Source organism: Sardina pilchardus, chromosome 16 (genome assembly GCF_963854185.1).
Source record: "Sardina pilchardus chromosome 16, fSarPil1.1, whole genome shotgun sequence".
Classification (NCBI taxonomy): Eukaryota; Metazoa; Chordata; class Actinopteri; order Clupeiformes; family Clupeidae; genus Sardina; species Sardina pilchardus.
The window spans coordinates 7,045,718-7,069,343 of NC_085009.1; the positions used below are offsets into that span (position 1 = coordinate 7,045,718).

The 23,626-nt window shown below is 45.6% G+C and overlaps 3 protein-coding genes across 10 annotated transcripts in view; all 3 read right to left on the reverse strand.

Moving 5' to 3' along the window:
* LOC134059391 (probable E3 ubiquitin-protein ligase HECTD4) overlaps positions 1-9,718 on the reverse strand; it is a 71,760-nt gene extending 62,042 nt beyond the window's left edge. For all 8 annotated transcript variants that reach the window (XM_062515758.1, XM_062515755.1, XM_062515759.1 and 5 more), the window contains exons 1-3: positions 9,120-9,718; positions 3,341-3,999; positions 1,302-1,391 (exon numbers count right to left, since the gene is read on the reverse strand). In XM_062515758.1, the coding sequence (XP_062371742.1) occupies positions 1,302-1,391; positions 3,341-3,999; positions 9,120-9,266 (896 nt within the window). In that variant the 5' untranslated portion in view covers positions 9,267-9,718. The remainder of the gene's footprint in view (positions 1-1,301; positions 1,392-3,340; positions 4,000-9,119) is intronic.
* A 518-nt stretch (positions 9,719-10,236) lies between these two features.
* Positions 10,237-15,952, reverse strand: LOC134059945 (group 3 secretory phospholipase A2-like). The gene is made up of 7 exons (XM_062516502.1): positions 15,279-15,952; positions 14,780-14,912; positions 13,723-13,857; positions 11,973-13,096; positions 11,079-11,205; positions 10,773-10,892; positions 10,237-10,551 (listed from the first exon to the last, which is right to left on the reverse strand). The coding sequence occupies exons 1-7, from the start codon at positions 15,778-15,780 to the stop codon at positions 10,386-10,388; spliced, it is 2,307 nt and encodes a 768-aa protein (XP_062372486.1). The 5' UTR covers positions 15,781-15,952; the 3' UTR covers positions 10,237-10,385.
* Positions 15,953-17,566: 1,614 nt separating this feature from the next.
* The window catches only part of LOC134060512 (rabphilin-3A-like), a 37,852-nt gene continuing 31,792 nt past the window's right edge, over positions 17,567-23,626 (reverse strand). The window contains exons 12-18 of the mRNA XM_062517241.1: positions 23,357-23,466; positions 23,113-23,239; positions 22,353-22,409; positions 21,559-21,710; positions 21,026-21,107; positions 20,597-20,693; positions 17,567-19,550 (exon numbers count right to left, since the gene is read on the reverse strand). Coding sequence (XP_062373225.1) covers positions 19,420-19,550; positions 20,597-20,693; positions 21,026-21,107; positions 21,559-21,710; positions 22,353-22,409; positions 23,113-23,239; positions 23,357-23,466 — 756 coding nt within the window. The 3' untranslated portion in view covers positions 17,567-19,419. The remainder of the gene's footprint in view (positions 19,551-20,596; positions 20,694-21,025; positions 21,108-21,558; positions 21,711-22,352; positions 22,410-23,112; positions 23,240-23,356; positions 23,467-23,626) is intronic.

The window sequence follows — 23,626 nt, forward strand, 5'->3', positions numbered from 1 at the left end:
AGGTGAAGAGACGACTTATTTATAGACATGGCACATTGCGTAGGTTAGTGGCTGTCACCGTGCCCCCGGGCACCTTGACGTGATACCCGTCACCCATGTTTGGATACACACACCGCTGGGCCTCTGATGCTTGACAACTGTGAGAGTACCGGAAGACTTGCTTGAATTTGATAAGAGTGCTGCAGACAACTAGAGTGGCAGAGCAGAGTAAAGAAAGATAACTGTACTGGAACTTGGCAAATGACTAACTAGGCATAGACTGTAGACCCTTTACATTTTCTCCTCAACAGTTTCTGGTTGAAACGTTCACAGATCCTTTGAAATGAAAATGAACCAGACTTCAGCATAATGCTCTGGAAAATGTCAACATTAGAAAATATATATATTTTTGGTCCCCCAAGTTTCCATTAGCTCAGTGTTGTTTTCAGTGCGACTGGAAAGGCCTTAGGAATGCGCTTGTTTGTTTATGCGGATGAAAGGGTCTATATATGGCAAGAAAAGTCACGAACGATAGAGACTTGGGGTTGATTCAATGGATTAAGATATGCAAGAGAGATTTTATTTCTCCTTTTGGTGTCACATTTAACAGATTTATCTCAGTGGTGGAGCGTTCAGGTCAGGAGCAAATTGGCTGGAAGGTGAATTAGCTCAGCCTCCAAACACAGCGGTAGGCTGATGGGCTGATGGACTGGGCAGCATGGCCCTGATCATATCACAACACCAGTCTTGCTGCCACTCAATGATGTTTGGAGCTCATCATGTGCAGGAAACCAAAGCAACGTCAGGAAGTGGTGGTAACGGTCATCACAGTCACTACATAGCCACTTCATTAAGGGATTAGCATTGATGTGTAATGACTTTAGACTCTACATATAGATCAGGCTATGGTTATGACGATTTGTGGTAATGTATGTGGTCATTTGTTAGGTATGTTAGATCTGCATTAGAAATCTATGCATTTGTTATTAGAGTTAATATATCTGTATAGAGTCTTGCTAAGATAAAAGATGTATTCAGCATAATGCAGCAATTCCTTGTCCACATAGCAGAACTGTTCCACAAAGTAGAATAAAAACAATAAAAACAGCATGAGTAAACCAACCAAGTCCAATTATAATGCTTGTGATGAAAAACAAGCTAACTGTGTGCTTTCCTTTCCACTTGCAATCAGCTCAAAGCCAGTGCAAAATGTTCTGTGATGACTAGTGAACAGTGGGGGCGTGGAGCGTCCCGCCGCTTGCGGACGGCCCTGATGGCATTAGGCATGCAGGTGCTGTGCGGGAGTGATGGGGCACGCTCACCTGTACAACACGTCGGCCACAGGCAGCTGGCCCAGGTCTGTCTGCTTCTGCAGCAGGTGGACTGTGTGGATGAACGTCTTCAAGGATCCCCTGGGGAGAGACAAATGCACACACACACACACACACACACACACACACACACACACACACACACACACACACACACACACACACACACACACACACACACACACACACACACACACACACACACACACACACACACACACACACACACACACACACACACACACACACACACACACACACACACACACACACACACACACACGAGAGAGAGAAAGACCAGGAATGATATTAGGTGGATGACATAAGATAACATTACGAGAATAAGGGGAGGAGTGTTTCTGGATACGTGCGGTTTATGGAGTGTGGGAAGTCATCGGCACTGTGAGTCAGTGCTGCACAGGCACCTGACAAGGGCTGAGGTCATAATGTTGGCTGATTCAGACTCACTTGACAAAAATGGCCCAAAAACTTTGCTCTCTCCACTACAGCTGACATCATCAAAAGGGGACAAGACAAAGTGATGTGACATTTAACCCCTGCATTTGTCTGTGTGTGTGCCTTTGTGGATGTTAATCATGACATCCCCACATTGAGTTTGTGTTCAGGTGAACTGAGCGTTTCTGAGTCAGTCAAAACACAGCCTCCACAACAACACAACACACAAACAACACAAAACAAAGACACAAACACACGTCGAGACAGACATAAACAGCACACATAGAAGTTTCCATATGCGAGTCAGATTGTGTCCGCCAATCCCAATACAAACACCACCCAGCCCACCCTCCTGAAAGCGTTGTGTGTTGGGTGGGGGTGCTGGTGGGGCTGCTGGTGGTGGTGGGGGTCGTGGGGACGTAAAGAGCCCAGCAGAAGCCAGAACGCTGGATGCTTCCCTCACACAAAGAGCCAAAGAGACGCTCGTACAAAAGCAGCAGAGCCCAGAACGCTGCTGCTGCCACTACCATCACCACCACCACCACCACCACCACCACCATTTCACCACTCTGCTTTTGACAACTCAAGCTCCCGTGTCACCGCCAGCAGTGGCCTTTAAAAAGCAATGGGAACCACACAAAGACGACAGAAGACAGAAGAGAGAAAGAGAGAGATGGAGAATAGAGAGAGAGAGAGAATGACAACAGAAAAAAAAGAGGGATTAACATGAGGGAGAAAATGGGGCCTCATGGCAGTTGGTAATTAAATAAGTTGTCCCCAAAGTAAAAAGTCCCTGAAAAGTAACAGTAATATCATATGTCTCCTTCATCTCCCAACAGCTTTTTTGGACCTTTGCTCTCCTTCATATATAATGCAGCTCTCTCCTTATCTGCTCTCATTTTTAGCATTATGGGCCAAAAAAGCAGAAGGAGCCACGCTGGTCATAATGACCTAATTCACCTTAAAAAGTCACCCCACACACACACTGACTCTCCTTCAACTCCCGACGTCTGCCCTCACAGCGCTGGTTGATGTCATATTAGGGGCAGCAGCCAGGATCTGGCTCCATTAGGGCCGATGATCAGGGGTAACAGCCAGGGATTAAACAAAACAGGCCCTCAGCACTGGCGCCTCTGTTTGGTTAGCGCACCGCTGACCTCATCCCCTCTTGAAACGCTCAGCCTGCAGCGCCTCGGGCCAGAGGTCTAAAATTGGGACGATGTTTCCTCAAAACACGCGCGTCCGTTTGCAGTGTGATACGGAGCGACAGAAGAAGGCTCCGGGCGAACACCACGGATACGGCGTACTGCGCCAGGGATACACACACACACACACATTCAGCCTAGAAAACCCGTGCTGTAATGTTATTCAATCTCCTAAGAGATGATTCAATAATCCGCATTTTTTAACGGGTAACGTTACTGAATTTTTAATCTGTCTGTCTGTCTGTCTGTCTGCGAGACAACAACAGCGCTCTGCCGCCTCTGTTTAAGTGACTAACGCTGCATAGTGTGGTCTCTTCTTCTCGTGATTATTTTGGGATGTCTACATTAAAAAAAGGCCTTCTGTCTCACCTGGCGCAGGCTAGTGCCACCAGGGCGGCGGCGGCGTTCTCCCTCTGCATCCCGTGCAGCGGGCGCGGGACCCCGGCCCCGGGCCCCCCCTCCTCCAGCCAGGTGCACAGCAGCCCCTCCAGGCCGTTGAGGCAGTCGGCAGGCTCCTTGCCCAGGCTGAGCGGCTGGCAGTCGCGCAGGCAGGTGAGCAGCACCTCGGCCGTGACGCCGCAGAGCGCCGGGTCGTTGCGCGTCTGCGACTGCAGCAGCGGGAAGAGCAGCAGCAGCCCCACGCGCGAGGTGAAGGGCGCCTGCTCCGAGCCGCCCGCCTGGTGCCCGGACGCCTGGTGCCCGTGGTGGCCGTGCGAGTGGTGGTGGTGCAGCAGGCCCTGGCGCTTCAGCATGGCCAGGGCCTCCTCGTCGGAGCCCGACGTCCCGGACGAGCCCCCAACTCCGGCGCCGGAGGCCGCGCCCACGCCCATGGCGCTGGCCGAGGGGCCCGGGACGCCCTCGCGGTCCTGCTGCTCCTCCAGCGCCAGCTGCCGCTGGGCGCCCCAGAGGCCCCGCAGCGCGTTGAGCCGGTACTCCAGCAGGCGGGCGTACGCATTGCTCTGGTTGCCGCAGACGGCCCGCAGACGCTCGGCGAGCTCCACGGGGTTCTTCGTCTCAAAGGTGAGGATCTGAGAACAGAGAGAAAGAGAGAAAGAGAACCGTTCAGTCACACAACCACTCCAAGATGACGAAACGTGTAGAACGAGTGTGTTGACATCAAACATCACAGCGCCTCCATAACAACACAATAGCGCCTCTACTGTGCCAGACATTAAAACGGCTTCCAACCAATGTAATGTGAATTTCAACATCATAAACTTTCATCTCCACTAATAACTCTCTCTACTCTCCCTGAAACTTACAACTGAGCTGTTTTCTCCTCCATTTCATAAAGAAATATACAAGAGCAGCTAGTACGACAGTAACATTGTCTAAAACAGCACAACATCTGTAATGTCATAACCGGTTCTGAAGGATTTCACTTCATCCTGTTAGCCTATCTGCAAATGAATTGTCCACAAAAACAACAGAATGCCTCTCTGGATGGTAAATGCAGTGTACATCTCAGTCTACACACGATGGATTTTCTAAATCTGAGACGGTATCAGCAGTCTAGACTGCAGAGCGATGCTTCCTCTGAGACGGCCACAGTGGTGCTGTGAGCTGGGGTGTGATAAGGTGGATCAGAGGAGATCAGGTGATAGGCAAGAGGACAACCTCGCTAAAACAGACAAAAGGGGTCATTCTGAGGACCGGATATTCCTTTTAGGAGGTTAAAGTCACTACACTGCCTAAACCAACTGACCAGAGTGTCATCCTTATTGTTATGACTCGAAGCCCTAGTGTTTCCCTGGCTACAACAGATTTTCCCTAAGAAAGGGGAGGGACTGGGAACATGCATAGTACATAGCAGCCCAGGCCTGGCTGGTTATGGTTGTGTTTTTACACAAAGAAACAGACTGGCATAGCTGTGGCACTCCATAAAGGCTACATCAGGACATTTGATAAACAAATGCACAGAACACTGTCTGCTCAAGCTCTTTTGATCTGAAATCAAAGATGAAGCATTCTATTGCTTTTTGTAAAATGTTAGCCTAATTGATTTGAAAATGAGATAAACCGAGATAAAGTAACATAGAACAAAAGACTCTCCCTCTTCCACTTTATAATGGCTCAGGTAGATGCTGACTTACTGATTCAGTTATAACACTGGGACAGCTTAACACTTTGGGCAAAAGTGTCTGTTAAATACCAAAACCATAACCAAAACTTGACAGAGCATCAATCACATATGCATGACAGTAACAGGATTGAACCAAAATAAGATTTAGTTAACAACTGTGTGAAATTTCCATTGTGGATATTTAGTGTAGTCTGGATTTCATCACTTCACTTGAGGCCTAAAACCCCCCAGCCATAACCTCTCCCTCGTGGAGCTGTCTCTGACCTCAGATCAGTCAGTAAGTACCAGCACAATGTGTTGGAAAATCATGTCCTAATTTGTCAAAAAGAATCATGAACTTGGCAACAGGTCACTACGTCTAATTCACTTTCCTAGAACGGACATCAAATAACTGTTGGACAAGAGGACCAGAGGTGCGTTCAAATTAGCAAACATAGGTGAATGTTTGCAAACAGGTTTCTGTTTGCCTTGAGTTTTTGGCAAACGTTTGCAAACACTCGCAAACAGTCTGAGGAGATAGTTCTCCGCAAACATACAGCGGAGCCAGATTTGAGCTTGATGAACGTAACAATGCAATTACCGTTACAATGGAATATTAACACCAAATCGTTCAAATTTAACGGTTTAGAAAAAACGCGCTCACAACAAATGTTTGCCAATGTTTGCTGCATGCGACCGCACCTCTGGCTTGCAATGTCTATTCTAGTTCATCCAAAAGGTGTTTAATGCTATACAGAACTCTGCTCTCTGTGAGCCAGTCAAGTCCATCCATCCAGTTCTAACAAAATCACTTATATGTCTTTATGGACCTTGCTTTGTGCACTGTGGACAGTCACTCTGGTGGAGGCATAATAGTGTAACACTGTTTCTTCAGGGGTTGAGCTTGGGTAAGTGAATGGAACTCTTAAATGGCACAGACAAATCCTTACCAAAAGAGTGGAAGCTGTTAAAGCTACAAAGGGGGACCAGCTCCATATTCATACCTACAGTACAGTATAATACCTATATACCATATAAGCTTAAAAAACGGGATGTCATTGAAGTTACTGTGGGCGTAGTGGTAGGCATCCAGATACTTTTGTCATAGTGTAGCTTGCCAAGCTACCCAATATCCATTTAGCCAAGACGCCTGATACATAGGCCTATTGCCCCTCCCACCCATTAGGCTATGCTTCTAAAGCAGCAAAGCTACGGCAATAACTCATCTCCGAGTAAACAACAGCAATCTGTTGTTTGGTATGCAGACCCAATTGACATTTTTGAAGTGTGTTTTGTAGATCAGAAAACACACAAAATGGATGTGTGTATTGCAGGTAGAATACAAAATTAAGACAGTGAGACCCATTAAATTTAAATCACTGTTTTACTCCCATGGACATGATTTCCCCCTGTATCATATTTTACTGTAAGCCAATCAAGATGATAAGTGGCAGTGAAGCGCATCAGACAGCTCAGCATCTGTGCCTAAGTAACATTTCTGGGGTATCGATTACAGCCAGGCTTGACGGCCTTGCTGAATTAGAGAGGTCGGAATCCATTATGCCATTTAGCTGGCCTGTACAGCATTGATTCCACTCCAGATACACTTGCGTTACCAATCTGAAGCTAGTGGACAGAGAGTTTCTGGGAGGAGACAAAAATATCCAGAAGCTCCGCATCACATGGGGGGTAATGTAGATCTGTGTATGTTGGTAGGAGGACCCTTTTTTTTTTTTTTTTAACACATCCTGTCCCTTGTCCATACAAAGAAAAGTACAGATGGGATGATGTCACAAATGCAGTGACGCATTACCAATTAGTGCCAGTAAATAACATCCCAGTGACGGATCAGGATGAGCGGTCTGCCACTGGTCTCTGGTGATAGCAGCGTAGCAAATACCAATGTCACGTTACATACGGCACCAGTGTAAGGGGACACCTGGCCCTCAGCGGCGGAAGAAACGGTCACTTCAATCTATCACAAGAAGAGGAGACAAAGTCGCTCCTGCTCACTGCATTTGTTTCTACAAACTTGACACACCACACTTGATCTCCCATTTTGCCCTCCATTTCGGTCTCTGTCTTTTTTGTCGTCCCCCCCCTCCCCTGCACCCTCCCCTACAATCTCTGGACACAACTTCAAAGCTCTGATTGTATTACAGTTCCACTCTGGAGGCACACAGGCTTGCAGGCTCAGGTTGCAAATCACTGCAGATTGCCCCGTTCCCGACAGGAAAGAGGTTACACAGCATTTCTCATCACTCTGGCTAGGTTCTCCCCAATTTAAAGAGACCCTGAAGATACTACAGAGGTGAGGAGTGTGCAGAACATGAGCAATAGCAATGCTTTCTTCATCTGCCCAGGTATCTGTCCTGCATTGGTTTATGTTGATTACATTGCATGGTGAATTAATAGAACATCAAGGCAGGCATATGTTTCCTCACCTAGCTATTTACATACTATTAACTCGACCTCAATCACGTGTCTGCAATCAATGCACTCCACAGTACTACCACCACAGCTTGGTGTTGACTGAGGATGAGCCATACAAAACAGAAAGCTACAGAACAGTGCACCGTGCTGGGGAAAGTGCTAAATGCTGACACAGACAGAAGATTATGATGTTGTTTATGTTGAGTCCAGACAGAAAATGGCCTGTAATCCATCACCCACCTGTCAACATCATGACCAGAGCTTTCTCAGTGCACACCCTTTTAATGCTACATAAAAAACGTAACCAGGCTCCAGACAAGCGAGGAAAGGCAGCCTATTTTTTTCTGAGAATGGCTACTGGTCAATTGTAGGTTATTGTATGGACCGGACGGGCCAAACATGAGCACAATGGGGTCATGAGGAGAAGCGCATGTCTGTTTACATACCCATATCTTTCATGGGAGACCACATCAGACTAGATCTACACAAACTGGTCTTCCTGATTTGTGTCTGCTGAGGTCAACTAAAAAAGACTGAATCATCAATAATGCAATAATGAAACATGGTAGGTACAAGACATAGGTGGGCCAAAACTAAGAGGGGATAATAAGGTTTGGATGATAAATCACCAAACCAAAAACTTCAACGAGTAGAAAAGTTTTGATGGTAGGAAGAATTCCATTAATGTCACTGTCTGGGCACTGGACAGTTAAAAGTAGGCTACTGTTTTAGGGGTAAGGTAGTCGGCACGGCTCTAAAGATCCAGAATATTCCAGATATTTTCGTAATGAATAGAAGCAGGTCAACACATCGCACAATGACACGTTTCCTTCAGCAAATCTGAAAAAATGCCTAATGCCATACACTAACACTGACAAAGGTGGTATGTGTTTATCCCAACTTGAGATGGCTACCTTAGCATTTATATGTTGGGTATCTGCTAACAACACGATTCAGCTATGGTAATTTAGTTCTTTGTAACCTAACGTTAACGTTCGACAAATGCGATATTAACGCCAAGTACTCTCACAAACTTACAGAAACCGTACGTTTTGTGTCAATTAACAGGCAATAAGGGAAATAAGAGGGGGAAGTAGTTGGTCAGGAAGCTGACCACTTCGTGGGTCCAGTTACCTATTAATATCTGGCTAGCTAGCTAAATAACGGTAGGAGGAGATAACGCTATCTGACAGCGCCATGCTAATGATTAGCTTGCTGAATTATCAGCAGGCTAGCTAGCTGTTATGTTATTGCGAAGTTTGGGAGCCAAGACGTTACCAAAATACAGTAACAACAGCTAAATTAATGTTTCGGAGATGTCCCAAACAAATAAGTCACACAATGCCCATGTCTTCAATCAGCAATGAAAGGGAACAATCTTAGGAACCCGCTGTTAGCTGTGTACTCAACCCATGCTAACACATTTAGGTAACCGCTGACGAAAATGTAAACAAGTGTAACGTTAACGTCGGGTAATGTATATCAGAGACAGTTGTTGGACCCACTGCAAATCTCCGAAGATGTAACGTTAGCTGACATACATGTGTTTGCTACATTGACTACCATGAGATATCACCACATTCATAACATGCATGCATAACGTTAAACCTTCATTCCTACAGGATGACGGTTACATTAGCTAATGAGACCCACCTCTTGTTCGGTGTCCCCCTGCTCCGAAACCCCAATCTCACTGGGTAGTTCGGCCAGGTCTGTCACCCGAATGAGCCCATCGTGAAGGAAAATAGTCTCTTCCTTCACTGACAGCCATTGGGACGAATCGACGGCCCCTGAGCCCATCTCTCTCCCCTTGGAAAATTAACGTAGTGGTCGAACATTAAAATTAAGTACCCAAGGTGACCGTAGTGCTCTACCCGGCTACAGACATCGTGTTGTCAGCGAAAAGAAAACACCACCAGATAGTGTCAGTTGAGCGACGCCCGTGCAGCTTGTAGCTGCGGCTAACGAGCTAGCTGGTTAGCTAGCAAGCTTCTGCTTTGACACCGCAGGTTGGCTTAATGGCTTTTCTGATAGACCGCTTTCTCTCCCGTATTTTCGGTGGGGTGGGCGTGACACTCTCCTCAAATTCGTTGTATTTCCACTGTATCATCAATGGCCTCCCTATGTAGCTCAGGTATACATCTAAGCAGGGCCAATGCACGATGTGCGTTGAAGTAATAGGCTTCAGCGGTGGTCCAACTCTTGTTTTTTTCCTTTTAACACCCAGATAATGAAAGCTCCTCAGCTGTCAGTGAGACGCCATTTTTCTTAGCCCAAGTCTTTCCCGGCATGCTGTGCGCAATACGATAAACACCACAACAAAGTGGACCAATGAAAGCCCGATTATTGGTTATCAAATGTGGAAAGTGGGCTTGCATTCTTCAGATAAAGATAAAGATGATTATTAGCAACATAAAATGACGACTGAGCGGATAAATTACATGTATTTTAGGGTCTATCGTGCAAGGTTCTACAATGCACTTTTTACAAATAGTGCAGGCTTGGCCTGAACTTCATCATCATTCTGAAATACGTATTTGATCATTAGACGTTTATTTTTATTTTCTCGTCTGTTACGACCTGATATAAAATAAAGTTGCCTTTGCGGCATTCCTCGAATGCAAGCAACATCCCGTAAGCAAACCCAAACCACTGTGCGCCTCTTGCTTCAGAGCAAGTATGGTGTGTTAGCAGCACCACCAAGCGGACAATAGGAGTTAATTGAACTGGCAGAAGTTGCAAGTCCCATCTGATCCTCAACAATAGCCTACAATTTAAATAAGCAATTGGTTATAGATGTGACTAAATTAGATGATTAAAGTGAGAATGATGCAAGAAAGTTATTTGACACGTTCATTTATTAAGCTCCATTTAAATAAAAAAAAAAAACAGGCAAAAGTGATTAATTTTCTTAAAACGCTACGTTAATTTTGATTGCAATATCTTCACACAGCGTTTAAACAATAAAACAGGAGTTCTTCTTTTGTATCGCTTTGGACGTTGTTGCTTAATTACTCCCCCTCCGTCATCCATTTTCCTCAGAGCCACCAGCAAGCCGGTTGCAGGGAACACAACAGCCGAACACCTGAAAGAAAAAGAAAAAAAAAATGACTCTCCACCACACACACACACACACACACACACACACACACACACACACACACACACACACACACACACACACACACACACACACACACACACACACACACACACACACACACACACACACACACAGATAGCCTTTACCTGTGGATGTATAATAATACTAAGCCTTACACTCAACAGCTTAATTGCCATTCTTACCTGGTACTCTTGCTACAGTATTTGGAACTCTGCAATCCAAAACAGAGCAAAGACACATGATCTTGTAAAAGGGTCTGAATGGTTTTGGCATCCTTTAGATGTCTGATGTGGCCTGACAACCTGGTGGTGGAGGGTAGTCATTGAAGAAGTGATGAATGAGCAGAGAAGGAGGAAGATATTAATTTGTGATATGTTTGTGACTATTGAAGGACCATAGGATAAAACCAGTAAAAGGGAGAAGTGAAAGACTACTCATGCAATTCACCATGTCATTGAGTGAAACTTACAATACACTATTTTTCTTACCTATGGGTACAGTCGCAATGGTAAATACTCTTTGACTCATTGTTGTAGTAGCCATATCTTCTCTCAAAAGGGGGGATTTTATGTGGACAGTTATCCAAGTCTTTGAGGTGACGGCAGAGAAGATTGCCTACAGTAGACCAGAGAACAACATGACGTTTATTCTACAAAGCAATGATATGGCTTTGTCTATCCAGGAAATGTAAACCTGCAACGAATGGACCTCATTAGGCTTGACAATTCCTACAACACTTAAATATATTATCAAATTATTGTATACATACAGAAGAACCATTATAGAACTATGCAATGATGTAAATGTCACCATAATCACCAAAATGTTGATTGATTTAATGACTATAACTTTTAACCATATGTGGTCTGTTTGCACCTTCCTTGGGTTTGCTGCAAATCAATCTGAACTCCTATAAATGTTATTATCCTCTGGCCTGAAGACAAATAGTTGAAGCCTGTGCCATCGTAAAATGGCTTTGGTGGAAGCCGTTCTTGTGGCTTCTAGACGCTATGATGCTACCTGAGGTATGCGTGCCCTATGGCTGAGAATTCCTCCTGCAGCTAAGGGTACAGCTGCCTCTCTCTCACACACTTCTCCTGGCCAGCTGTCCATGCTTTGAAATCAGACCACCATGGTGTGATTACGCCGTGGTGACATTAAAGTGATCACCTGTGATTGTGATCACGACTGTGATTGCTACTGTTTTACATTGGTACTCTCTCACTCTCTGTGTTGTGTCTAGTGAACACATCTACATGGTAGAATATGTCTAGACAAGAGAGGATTGTGGATTGCTTGAGGACTGAGGATGGCATACGCCCTATAAAAGCATACCCCTTCAGCACTAAACCAATCACTCCCCAGACGTCACACTGACATACCTGATTGATTGGGCTTTTTTGACGCGGCAGAGACAGAGTTACTCTTTGTCCGTGGCAGAGTCTTCACTGAGGTCTCCCTTGGCCTGTTCTTCGCCCTTTGTGTTGTACCTGGGCTCTTTTGTTGTGAAGATTCTGTCATCTCTCGCCATCTTGATATTGCTGCTCTGGTCTGATTGGGAGAAATGATGGCTGATCTCTGCGTGGTTGTTATTGGGACTCTAGATGCCTCCATAGTGGATAGTGTGAATGTCTGCGCTGCCTTTTCCTGGGGTGACTTTGTTACCTTGACTGTGGGGTCATTTGAGGTAACTGTTGTTGATGTATTTCTTGCCTGTGCAAATGCCTCGGTCAGGGGAGTAGTGACCTTAACTGACCTTGATGTCTGAGCGACTGGAATTTGAATCATGCCTTTGTGATGTCCACTCTCCTCCCCTGCGTCTCCCGCGGCCAGGGGCGACTCTGGTTCCACGCAGGCCTCTCCCCCAGGGTGACTGGGGAGGAATGTGTCTCCTCTGGGGGAACCTCTTGGTTCACATGGCCGTTGCTGATGCTGAAGCTGTGTGGGTTGGTTAGACGGTTGTGGACTTGGTGGCGCTGTCTGATTAAGAAAGCGTGTTGTTGACGCTGCAGGTGCCCGTGTTGAAGAAGGATTCCTTAGCTTCTCTGCTGGCGCCATTTGAGACATTGTTGTGTTTTTGCCTGGTATTTCCGATGGTTGTAATGTGGCTTGTGGGTTAAAAATGAAAGATGCATTCTTCTCTGTGTTATTGACATCCCCAACTGTTGGAAAAGTTTGCACCGTTGATGGTAATGAAGTCTTTCTCAGTAGAGGGGTAACCGATTGTGTAGTTGACTGACTTGGAGTCACTTTCTTGGCTTTGCGGCTCTGAGATTTCCTCGTTTTCTTCCCCTTTTGATGGAATGTGTTCCCTTTTACTGGCTTTCGTTTACCAGAGTTTGGGAGAGACACAGGCTTCACTCGAGATGAGATGGGGGCTTTAACTGAGGGCTTGAAAGTCACATGGTGACTTGCAGGATCCTTAGTTCGAGAGGTCAAATAGGTAGCATTATATAGAGCTTGAGTCTGGAAAACCGCATACGGTGCCATTTCAACTTCTGTGCATCTGTGGACATACATGTAGAAAGATAATGTGTTCATCTCACCAATGCTATCCAATCCAATTGGATGTAGACAGGAGCAAGCAAAACACACAGCCCTCTGTGTAGACCTGTTTTATGGAGGCACCATAGCTTAACTAGAGATAAGCTTAGACTTGTCTTCAGGGGCACCATAAATAAAAAGCTATACTGTGACCAACACCTCAACTTGGGGAGGATTTAGTGGAATATTGTACAAGTCAGAACCAGTATTGAAACTATCTCTATCCGGCCCAGTAAGTATATAGACATCACAGTCACATTTACTGTCCTACTTTATATGGTATGCAGCACCTGACTGTGTGGTACAACTCCACTTTAGGAAATGACAGAGCTTAAGTATACTTCAGAAGTAGTATGCAGACACATTGGAATTAGCTCGATCTCAGAAGTGTAACTGGAGTGAAACTGGAGTTAAAAGAGCTTCACAGAAATCTACAATGCAGACAGCCGAGACACTTTGATGTTGTGGGTGGTCCATTTGATCAGGACGATGAAAGATATATTCGCACAGTAGCCTACTAATTAAACATGATGCGTTGTTTGAGTGTTCCCGTAATGTTGCCAGAGAGGTGCGCTGTGCTCCACTCACTTCCCCCACCAGTTGAGGTTGGAGCAATGCCTCCTCTGGGCGAAATGGAAGCAGGGCAGCCGGAGAATGTTGAAGAAGCTGTAGCCCACCATGTGGGAGATGGGGTCGTTCACGTCCATCAGACACTGACGGAATCTGGCAGGGGACAGAGGCTTGTGTGTTATTTGATTGGGCAAACCTCATTCGACAAAGATGAACTTCTCATTCATGACTCACAATCCACTTAGTTTGTCATCATCAAACACCACTACTGCTTACTGTGTTTAAAAACAAAACTCAACAAACCATAAACTATCATTAAACCAATAACTATCTTCTCCTCAGAAGAGCAAGTCCTCTCAAGCAACAATTTCTTTGGAAACAAGCAATTTATTTGGAAATTCTGAGGTCATACCACAAAACTTGGAGCATGCCCAATTATCTCTCTTTGTGCCAGTCTCCATGGGCACCAAGAGAGATGGCTATGATGTGGGTTGTTGTGTGTGTGTGTGTGTGTGTGTGTGTGTGTGTGTGTGTGTGTGTGTGTGTGTGTGTGTGTGTGTGTGTGTGTGTGTGTGACACACCAGCCAGAGGCAGGTTAGCAGTAAAGACAGAGGAAAGGAAAGGAAAGGAAAGGAAAGGAAAGGACAGAGTTACGACTTGAGGATTTGCCCTGGGGTTATGGAATTGTATAATGGGTGATGATGACTATAGTCTAGTGTGTGGAATGTAACATTTAGATGCCAGAGTCAGAGTTGGGAGAAATGATAGGCGGAAGTGGAGAATATTCTCTATACCTGTAAATGTGTGTGTCTGTCTGCGTACCAGCATGCATGCGTGTGTGTGTGTGTGCCTACATGCATGCATGCGCTTGCACGTGTAAATGTGCACGCACATGCACACCTGTGCGCGTACCTGCATGCATGTGTGTGTGTGTGTGTGTGTGTGTGTGTTGAGGGGTCAATCAGGGGCTTGCAGATTTGTCAATTCCATGTCATTCTTTAGTTTTTTTCTTTAGCTTGCATGCTTCCCTCATCTCCCTCTGGGGGTAAAGACAGCAGTAGGCAGGCAGGCTCACCTGTGGTCACAGTCACAGTGCGAGACAGTGAAGAGGTTGCTGTTGAATACACCGAAGTCCACCGTGAAGGAGTGGATGACACTGGAGCAGTGGTCGTGCTCGCGGCAGCACCTGTCGGTGTGCTCAAACATGCCTGAGGAGGGAAACGCCAACAAGCTCTAACAGACCGCAACAATTTCACACTGGGTATTAAGTGCATTAGGCTACTGTTTCACTGTGGACATTTACAAAAAAAATCAGCCACAGACAAAGGAAATGTGGTAGGCTACTTAATCAGGGAATATTATTATGCACGGAAATCCTTTCAGTAGGCCTAGCATTTCAGTTTGAACCGTGACACAATAAGTTAGAGCCTTTCAATAATTTGGCGACATTAGCCTTTGGGAATTATGGATGTATTCCATCAACACATTCTTTCTGGGCACCCTGTGCTTTTTTCAAAACACCCTCTACAACTATTACGAATCATTAAACTGTCTGTTCCCAACATTCTACTTACCGAGCTGTTCATACTCAAGGGCTTTGCTACCAGTGCCGCACCATAGGGTACCTGGAAAAATAATAGCACGTTTTGTCCGCCTTCTGATTCCTGAGGTCCGTCTTCCCGTTTGCGTTCCCTGTGGGTCATTCTTCTCTGATATTGAAGTGTCACGTCCATAACAAGGGCTGTCCTGTCCCATTATTACACTTAAATTGTAACTGTTTGCAGATATTTCAACAACTTTCGAGTTTTGCCTTCTACGACATAAAGAGAGATACTGTCCGATGACCACATCGTTCTCATTTGTTTTGCAGTACACAAGCTGACGGTCTTCATTCCAAATGCTTGAATACAACACTAAAGACTTTGCAAGTGTCCCATTCTCCCCAAGAAGAAAACTTACTTGGGTGCCTTTTCTTACGGACTGAGCATGAAAGCACAGAATCTCGGCTTCTGATACTACCCAGGGACAGAACATAGCCAAAGTAAGGACAAATGGTAACCGAGCTGTCACCTGCATTTCAACAACAAATAAATAAGACTCCCTAATTATAAAAAGTTGCCTGGGAAACGGCAGGCTCAGGTCTTAACGTAATCAGTTCTTCAGCTTACATCCATTGTAGAAGATTCGGTGACTAATCAATTGCACGGTCAACATGTTCACCATCTGCGCAAAGGCGCACGGATTGCAGGAACGCTAGACAAGACGCAAGTGGCCAGGAAGAAATCATTCAATACCAGCAATGACGTTTGCGTTGACGCCATCTGACGGATCCAATGAATGACGGTACCATGCTATATTCTGCACCCATTGGCTCCAACAGAAAGGGGAAAGAGTGTCACGAAGGGTTAATGGAGGTGTTTCCATGCCAATGCAAATGAAGACACTTAATCTTCGACAGTAATTTTGATCCCTCTAAGGCATAAATTGTTATTGGAAGAATGATTGGTTTATTACTTATACTTGAGGGAAGGCTGCTCAAGGAAACATTATTTCCATGGTAACTTTTCGTGCGTGCCCATACTTGAACCTTACATAACTGCAACAAAACCCCAACCCCAACAAAATCACTTTTCAGTAAATGCTGAGAGCGTGAAGCTGGCAACCACTCACCATGACCAACAAAGAAAATAACAGGCATATTAAAAGATGTCCTACTTTCTGAATACATTACAGAAATAATCTGCAAACAAATGAAATAGACTCTTTGGTGAAATAGAAATTAAACTAAATTGTTTGAAAAAAAAAAAAACAATTTCTAAATGGCAACAAGTTGTGTAGAAAGTGGCAAGCTCAAGGGAGGTGAGTGAGGTGAGCTCAACAGGAACAATCAATAATCATAATCAAAGAATGACACTTCTATGTTAGGAGTTTACATGAGAGTTTATTGGTCAGTGAGGACCAGATCTATGTAAAATAGATATTTTCACATGCAAAACAAAGTCCAAACATACAAGTTATTTTCTGCTTTCTCAAGGACATGCACTACATATATACAGTCCATTATGATAAAGCAGCAATCATTCCTTAAGCAGTAAACATGTAGTACAGGGAGAATGGGGTAGACTTAGTTTTAAACAGAAATATATTTTTAAAAACGTGTGTTAGATTTGTCAAGTAGATCATTTTTTGTTTTGTATTTTGTTTTCTTTCAATGGATCATCATCTGTGTCTGCATCTTTATGGGCAAACGGCCAATTGAGCAGACCCACAAACTTTTCACTCGAAGAAACCCACCCCCTCAGAAATACTGAATTTCTGAAAGTCTTCAGAGTGCACCACATAACTTTTTTTTTTTACCCTGCAAAACTAAGGGGTGGTTGTCTGCATCAATGTAAACATTTTTTCAGGCATTATTCACAGTCACTATTGTGGGGGTGGGGGGGGGGGGGGGGGGGGTCTGGGACTGACAGGCAACCAGAGGTTTATAAGGGAAGAGGGAAGGACCAGAACAGTGCTACAAACGTAAGGGGGGGGGGGGGGGGGGGGCTATCAAGTGCTAGGAAGAAGAAAGTCAAGAACATAGGTTTGAGGATGGGGTGTTGGGGGAAAGCCTCATCTACATCATGAACAACAACACCACTATCTCATGCATAGGGCTTGAAGAGGGGGGGGGGGCTCCCATGAAAACTTGCAGCAGAAAGACTGATAGAAACTCTTGAGGTCACATACCATTGAATACTGTGTGCTTTCTGACTACTCACACACGGGTCGGGCTGTAGCCACCACGCTAAAAGCATCAGTGATTTGAAGAAGGGGAGGGGGAGAAAGGTGGGGCTTTGTGCAGTTTGGAAAGGGGGTGGGGGCTGGGGGCAGAGGGGTGGGGTTCAGATGGAGGATGCCTTAGCATATGGCATGACTGCCGCAGGCACCAGACGGGGGAGAGGGCCACAAAGCACTTGGCATGCAAGAACGGGCAGGGGAGAGTCGAGCGCACTCTCGACTCCGTGGATCTCGAGAGCGAGTGACGGGTCGGACTCTACACACTCTCTTTTCCTCTCCTTCTCCCCCCCGCCGAGAAGGAATGACAAGGCAGTAAGAGCAAGTGGCGCTGAGATTATGCAGGCGTGTGCCTCTCTCTGCTCAGGTAGAATCACTGTGGTAGAAAATCTCATGTGACATTTCCGCTCCCAAAAAGGTCTGAGAGAGAGAAGGGACAATTTGCTCTTTACGGCTTCATGTAAACAACCAGTAGTTTCTGTGCATTGATTTTTCCCCTGTTTTTGTTGTTGTTGTTGTTGTTGTTGTTGTTGTTTTGTAATATACACAACAGGAGTTTTTTTTTTTGTTATTGTTTTCACCACTCTCTAACCACCTACATAGATCAGTCAAGGTATCTAACATTGAGGAACATGACTTCAAGCATAACTCCATAAGTGGGCATCTAGGCCATGTACGTCCAAAGCTAACTTCAACATAAACTGACTTTTTTTTGCACTTATAGCAAAATGGACAACATACACTGTATTTCCATTCTACAATGCTAAGTAATCATCACAAAATATCATAATCAATGTGAATCCTGATGCTAATTAATTACTAAGTATTACTACTACAGGTTAACTCTAAAACCAGAAAGAACAGTCTCGAAATAATCCTAAGAAGCTAGAGAAGAGTCAGAGCTCACTGCATTTGAATCACAATAGCACAGGGCTGTCACTTGTGTGTCAATCATGCTCCACTTTTCTTTACTGTGCTTTGATTTCTCTCTTTATGCCATTATCTTTGATATCTTTTTGACATGTTGCTAAGACGTGATAAAGCATTTGAATGTACAAAAGAAAAATGCTCTCATCTCTCTAAATGGGTGAGGACGCGGTTGTGTAATGGTGTTAGCTTCTCGTTCGTGCTTCGACACGTGACTCGTGTGCTTTCCACCTGTCAGCCTCGTCATCTGATGTCAACATTCCACACCTGACAGCTGAGAGAAGTCGACATGTCAGGCTCAGGGCAGGCGGTAAACTGCAGACCCAACACCTAGCCTATATGTCGGCTTTTTTTGTGTGTGTGCACTGTGCGCTCAGTCTCTTGTCTCAGCCTTGCTGTTTTCTGAAGTCGCTTTTAAACCTTTCAGTGTTGTTTTCTTTTTTTAGCATAAACTTTGGAGATACAGTATGACCATATGCCACGACTGACCAATCAGTGGACACCCCTGAGTCTCTCTACTCTCCTCACCAACAGTTAAGAATGACATCTCTACTTTTCTCTCTTTTTTCTCTCGTTTTTCTCTCTTTTTTCTCTCTTTTTCTCTATCTCTCTCTCTGTCTCTGTTGGTTTCATGACAATGAATACATTCTGGAGTATTTCAGGAGTGATTGCACATTACCCAGCGATGGCGGTCGGAGCTGTGAGAGACGCGACCGTAAGAGGGCCGCTTGGTGTTTATGGGATAGGGGGTTGCTCAGTGCAGCAGTGGTTTAGAGTCAGTCCACTGTTAGAAGGATGCAGGACACTGGAGTCAAAAAGGAGACCAAAGTAGATACGAGTGCTAGTTAGTTTAAGGAGTGCAGGGCTGGACATGGTCAACAGTGGAGGTCTGGGGTCAGCCAGAGGTGGAGAGGCATGGTGCGGTCGGTGGAGGCGATGGGTGGACGTTGGTCAGTAGGGGTGGACATCATGCAAGGCGGGCATGAGGGGGGGGTGGACGGAGCCCGCCCCTTAATCACTGGTGTCGTGGTTCTCGTTGAGCAGGGTGTGCCAGCGCTCGATCTTCTTGTCCTTGTTCTTGAGGCACTCGTACCAGTGTTTCAGGCGCTCGCCTTTGGCCGTGATGCCCAGCTGGCAGCCGCCTGTCGCCACGGCGACAGGGGAAGATGGAGGAGAAGAGGGAGTGAAAAAGAAGGAGAGAAAATGAACTGTCAATCAAACTGTGACCGATATCTACTTAAAAAAAAAAAAACAATGCTAAATGATCTTTCAAGGTGATGCATTCTGGCTTTTGTTTTTTTTAGCGTCCAGTGAAGATAGGATAGGTAGAAGGTGGGAAAAGAGACCTGTCAGTCAAACTGTGCATGTAAACTGTTCCCTAAAATAACTTTTTTTAAACAATTTTTACAATATCAACAGTGTTATCTTATAGTGACAAAAATGTTAAAATCAAAAGTTGTATATTTGTGACTTAACCACAATACATTTTAGGAGGATCGCATGTCTGTGAGTTACAGCGTAGCAGAGGACCGTGTACCCAGTTTATGTACTGTTCCGTCTGATGTAACATTTGCTATGAGTGAGAAAAAAGCTTGGCTTAAAAGCATACTATTTTCAACATTTCTTGTCCCAGGTCTCTGTCTTTGATGTTATTTTGACAATAATAAAGTCAGCTTGCTCTCTGCTGGCTTCTTTTCCCCCTTTTGAACAGATGAAAGTAATTTCTGAGGCAAGTACTGAGACTGGCGAAGGTAAAATGTCCATTCTAAATACAATTCAGTCTTTGCTTTGCATTGTTTACATAGCAGACCGTGGTAATGGAGACCATTATCTACACCATGCGGGAGGGTGCAGCAAAGCATCAGCCCACCGTGATCGAGTGCGAAAACTGAAACATATCTCACAAAGTGTGACTCAATTGCTTCAAATCTGCGCATATGTTTCAATTGCGGAAATGATTTAGTGAGACAGTGAGAAAGAGGGAAAGAGAGACAGAGAGAGAAAGAGAGAGACAGAGAGAGAGAGAGAGAGAGAGAGAGAGAGAGAGAGAGAGAGAGAGAGTACTTTGCTGAGATTGTGTTGGTGCCTACAGCTGGCTTGGCACCTCTGGGAACAGCTTTCAGGTAATTAGGTTTGAGGCAGCCGGCAAAGAGCTGCCCTTCTGAATGTTATGAAACTCCTTCCTCACCGATGTAGTCATTGGATTTGCCGATGTCGTAGTCCCAAACGGAAATGCCCAGGGTCTTTTTGGCCAGCTCTGCGTGTTTGATTTCATAGCTGAATTCCTGCAAGACAAGCATGTTTTTTTCCCCTGAAATTCTTATTTCATGCTTTTCTTTCTGTGAAATTATGACAGCGATGTGATGCTGCATGTACTGTATACAAGCCGGCCTTCAAGTAAGCGAATAAATAAGACGTCAAAAATGGATAGAAAGCAAGCAACCAAAAATGGAGAGGGAACAGAAGAGGAACCAGCGAAAAAAGACAGAAGGAAAAGATGAATGAAAAACAAGGAAATACAAGAAAGTGATGCGTGTGAATATGTGGGTCATATGAGTGTGAAGAGCTGGTTTGAGTGAGTGAGTCAGTTTCACTCTGACTAGGATGGCATACAGACCTCATTATACTCAGGGTTCAGGGTCTTCTTCTTGATCTGAGTCTTCTGTTTAGCCTTCTTCCCCATGTCAGGCTTCAGGTAACTAGGATTCAAACACACACACACACACACACACACACACACACACACACACACACACACACATGATCATTAGACTCCAGCCCGCCATACACACATACCAACGACATTGTTCATACATTTTAAGTGAAAGAAATAGGACATGGGGAACCTGGTGGTAGGACCACCATTTGCAATTCTCCTACAGAGGGAGCTGCACTTGGGATTGATCACGTATGTGCATACTGATTCCTGTTGACTCAGTGCGGCTATGAATCAGAAAGTTACGGCAAAGCGCAAACACTGAAACACATCAGAGATAATTACAGGGCACTTGGAGCAGCTGACACAGCACGGATCAGAGATGGATGGGTATGTATATGTAAATAGGTATCTGGGAGAAGAAGGGAGGAAGGGAGGGAGGGATGGAGGGATGGAGGGAGGGGGGAGGGAGGGAAAAGACTGAATGAGCTCACATTTTCACGAAGGGGTCAGAGTATCCGTTGGCATCCATGGCGGCCAGGTGAACGCAGCGCACCACCCCGACGATGAGGCGGCCCAGCTGAGTGCTGTACATCAAAGAGATGAGGATACGACCGCGCTCCTCCACCTCTCCATCCTTCCCCGGCTACAGAGAGAGAGAGAGAGAGTGAGAGAGAGAGAGAGAGAGAGAGAGAGAGTGAGAGAGAGAGGGAGAGGGAGGAGGGGGGGATTTAATATGTAAAAGTTGAGGACAAAGCATTGTGGATCAAAAGTAGCAGTGTGGGATGGCATTATGGATCAGGGGCAGATCATAGGGCCCATTCACAAGCTGCTGGAGGGAGCACACACACCAGACACACACACACACACACACACACACACACACACCACACACCACACACCACACACCACACACCACACACCACACACCACACACACACACACACACACACACACACACACACACACACACACACCACACACCACACACACACACACACACACACACACACACACACACACACACACACACACACACACACACACACACACACACACACACAGAGTAGCCGCATGAGAGAGACAGAGCAGGACGCCACTGGGCAGAAAAAACGTCTCCTCACATTCTCAAACAGCGTCTCCAGCACCGAGACGGCTCATTTACACACTCGCTCATTGACACTCTCTGTCTAGCCGTGCATTCACTCACTCACTCTTTCATTCATACCACTCCTCCATCCATCCATCCATCCATCCATCCGTCCGTACGTACGTCGGCGGCTCTTACCTCGTCCTCGTAGAGCGCGATGCCGCGAGCGCCTCCAGCCGTGGCGGTTCTCTTTGTCTGCGGAGAGATGAAAGAGAGTCGGTGAGAGCGGTGCGGTGCGGTGTGGCGCCAGCCAGCCTGCCGTGAAATGACTGCTGCTGGAGTACTTGAGCAGAGCCTATTTAACTATTAAATTAGAGGAGCAGTTTAGCAACACCATCCCTGGATTGCATGCATGTAAAAGGGGGGAGAAAAGAAAGAAGGAAAGAAAGAGAGAAAAGGAGAGAGAAAGAAAGAGAGAAAGAAAGAGAGAAATGGTTTGAAAGTCTCTGGCGCTGGTCCTAAGAGCATACGATGATAAAAATAAAGGAGGACACAGATGAAGTGGGATGTGGAGAACACAGAGGTGGGGGAATAGTCGAGTCATCTGCTTGCTTTGGAGCGCTTTCTTTTTCATTTGCATGGAGGCTCATGGAATTCAGTTTCATGCCACAGGGATGTCTCTTTTTATGGCAACACAGTTAAAGATGGCCAACTGTGAATTTCATGTTATGTTAAGCACTGATTGTGAGTGTTTGTATATCTCTAATTCTGTTTGTGTGTCTGCGGGTGTCTGTTTATGTCTCTTTTTATGTCTCTTACGCCTCTCTTTTCGTGTGCGTGCGTGCCTTTGTGTGTGTATGTGCGTGTGTGTGCGTGTGTGTGTGTGTGTGTGTGTGTGTGTGTGTGTGTGTGTGTGTGTGTGTGTGTGTGTGTGTATGACTGCGTGCCTGTAACTCACAGCGATCACTCTCTCCAGGCAGATGTTGAAGTTCTTCTTCTGGTTCATCTTCAGCTTCTTCAGTGGCACCCTGGTCTCACCGATGAACTCGTTGTGCCCAAACTTATCCTCGTCGCACACGGACAGCCTGAAACGCAAAAAAACCCATCCCGCATCAACAAACCTCATCCCGCATCAGCCACCACCACCAAAATTAACACTCGCTACCGCAAACAGCATTTAGGCGGAAAATGTCAGCACCCACCTGAGGGTTTTGCGCTGCAAATCGTCCTCGGTGAGTCCGTGGTACACCAGCGTCTCGTTCCAGTTGGGGTTCCTCGTGTTGCGGAGGGTCTTCGTGCGCAGCTTGGTCGCCTGCAGGGCACAGCGATGAAGGTTACTTCATTATCTCCTCATCATTTTCAATAGCTCTAGAGACGTTTTGTTTTATTAGCCCTGTTATTTTTGGTCTGCAACTGTAATAGATTTCCATCTTTGAAATCTCGTTCTTTTTTTTGTACACACAATGGTGCAT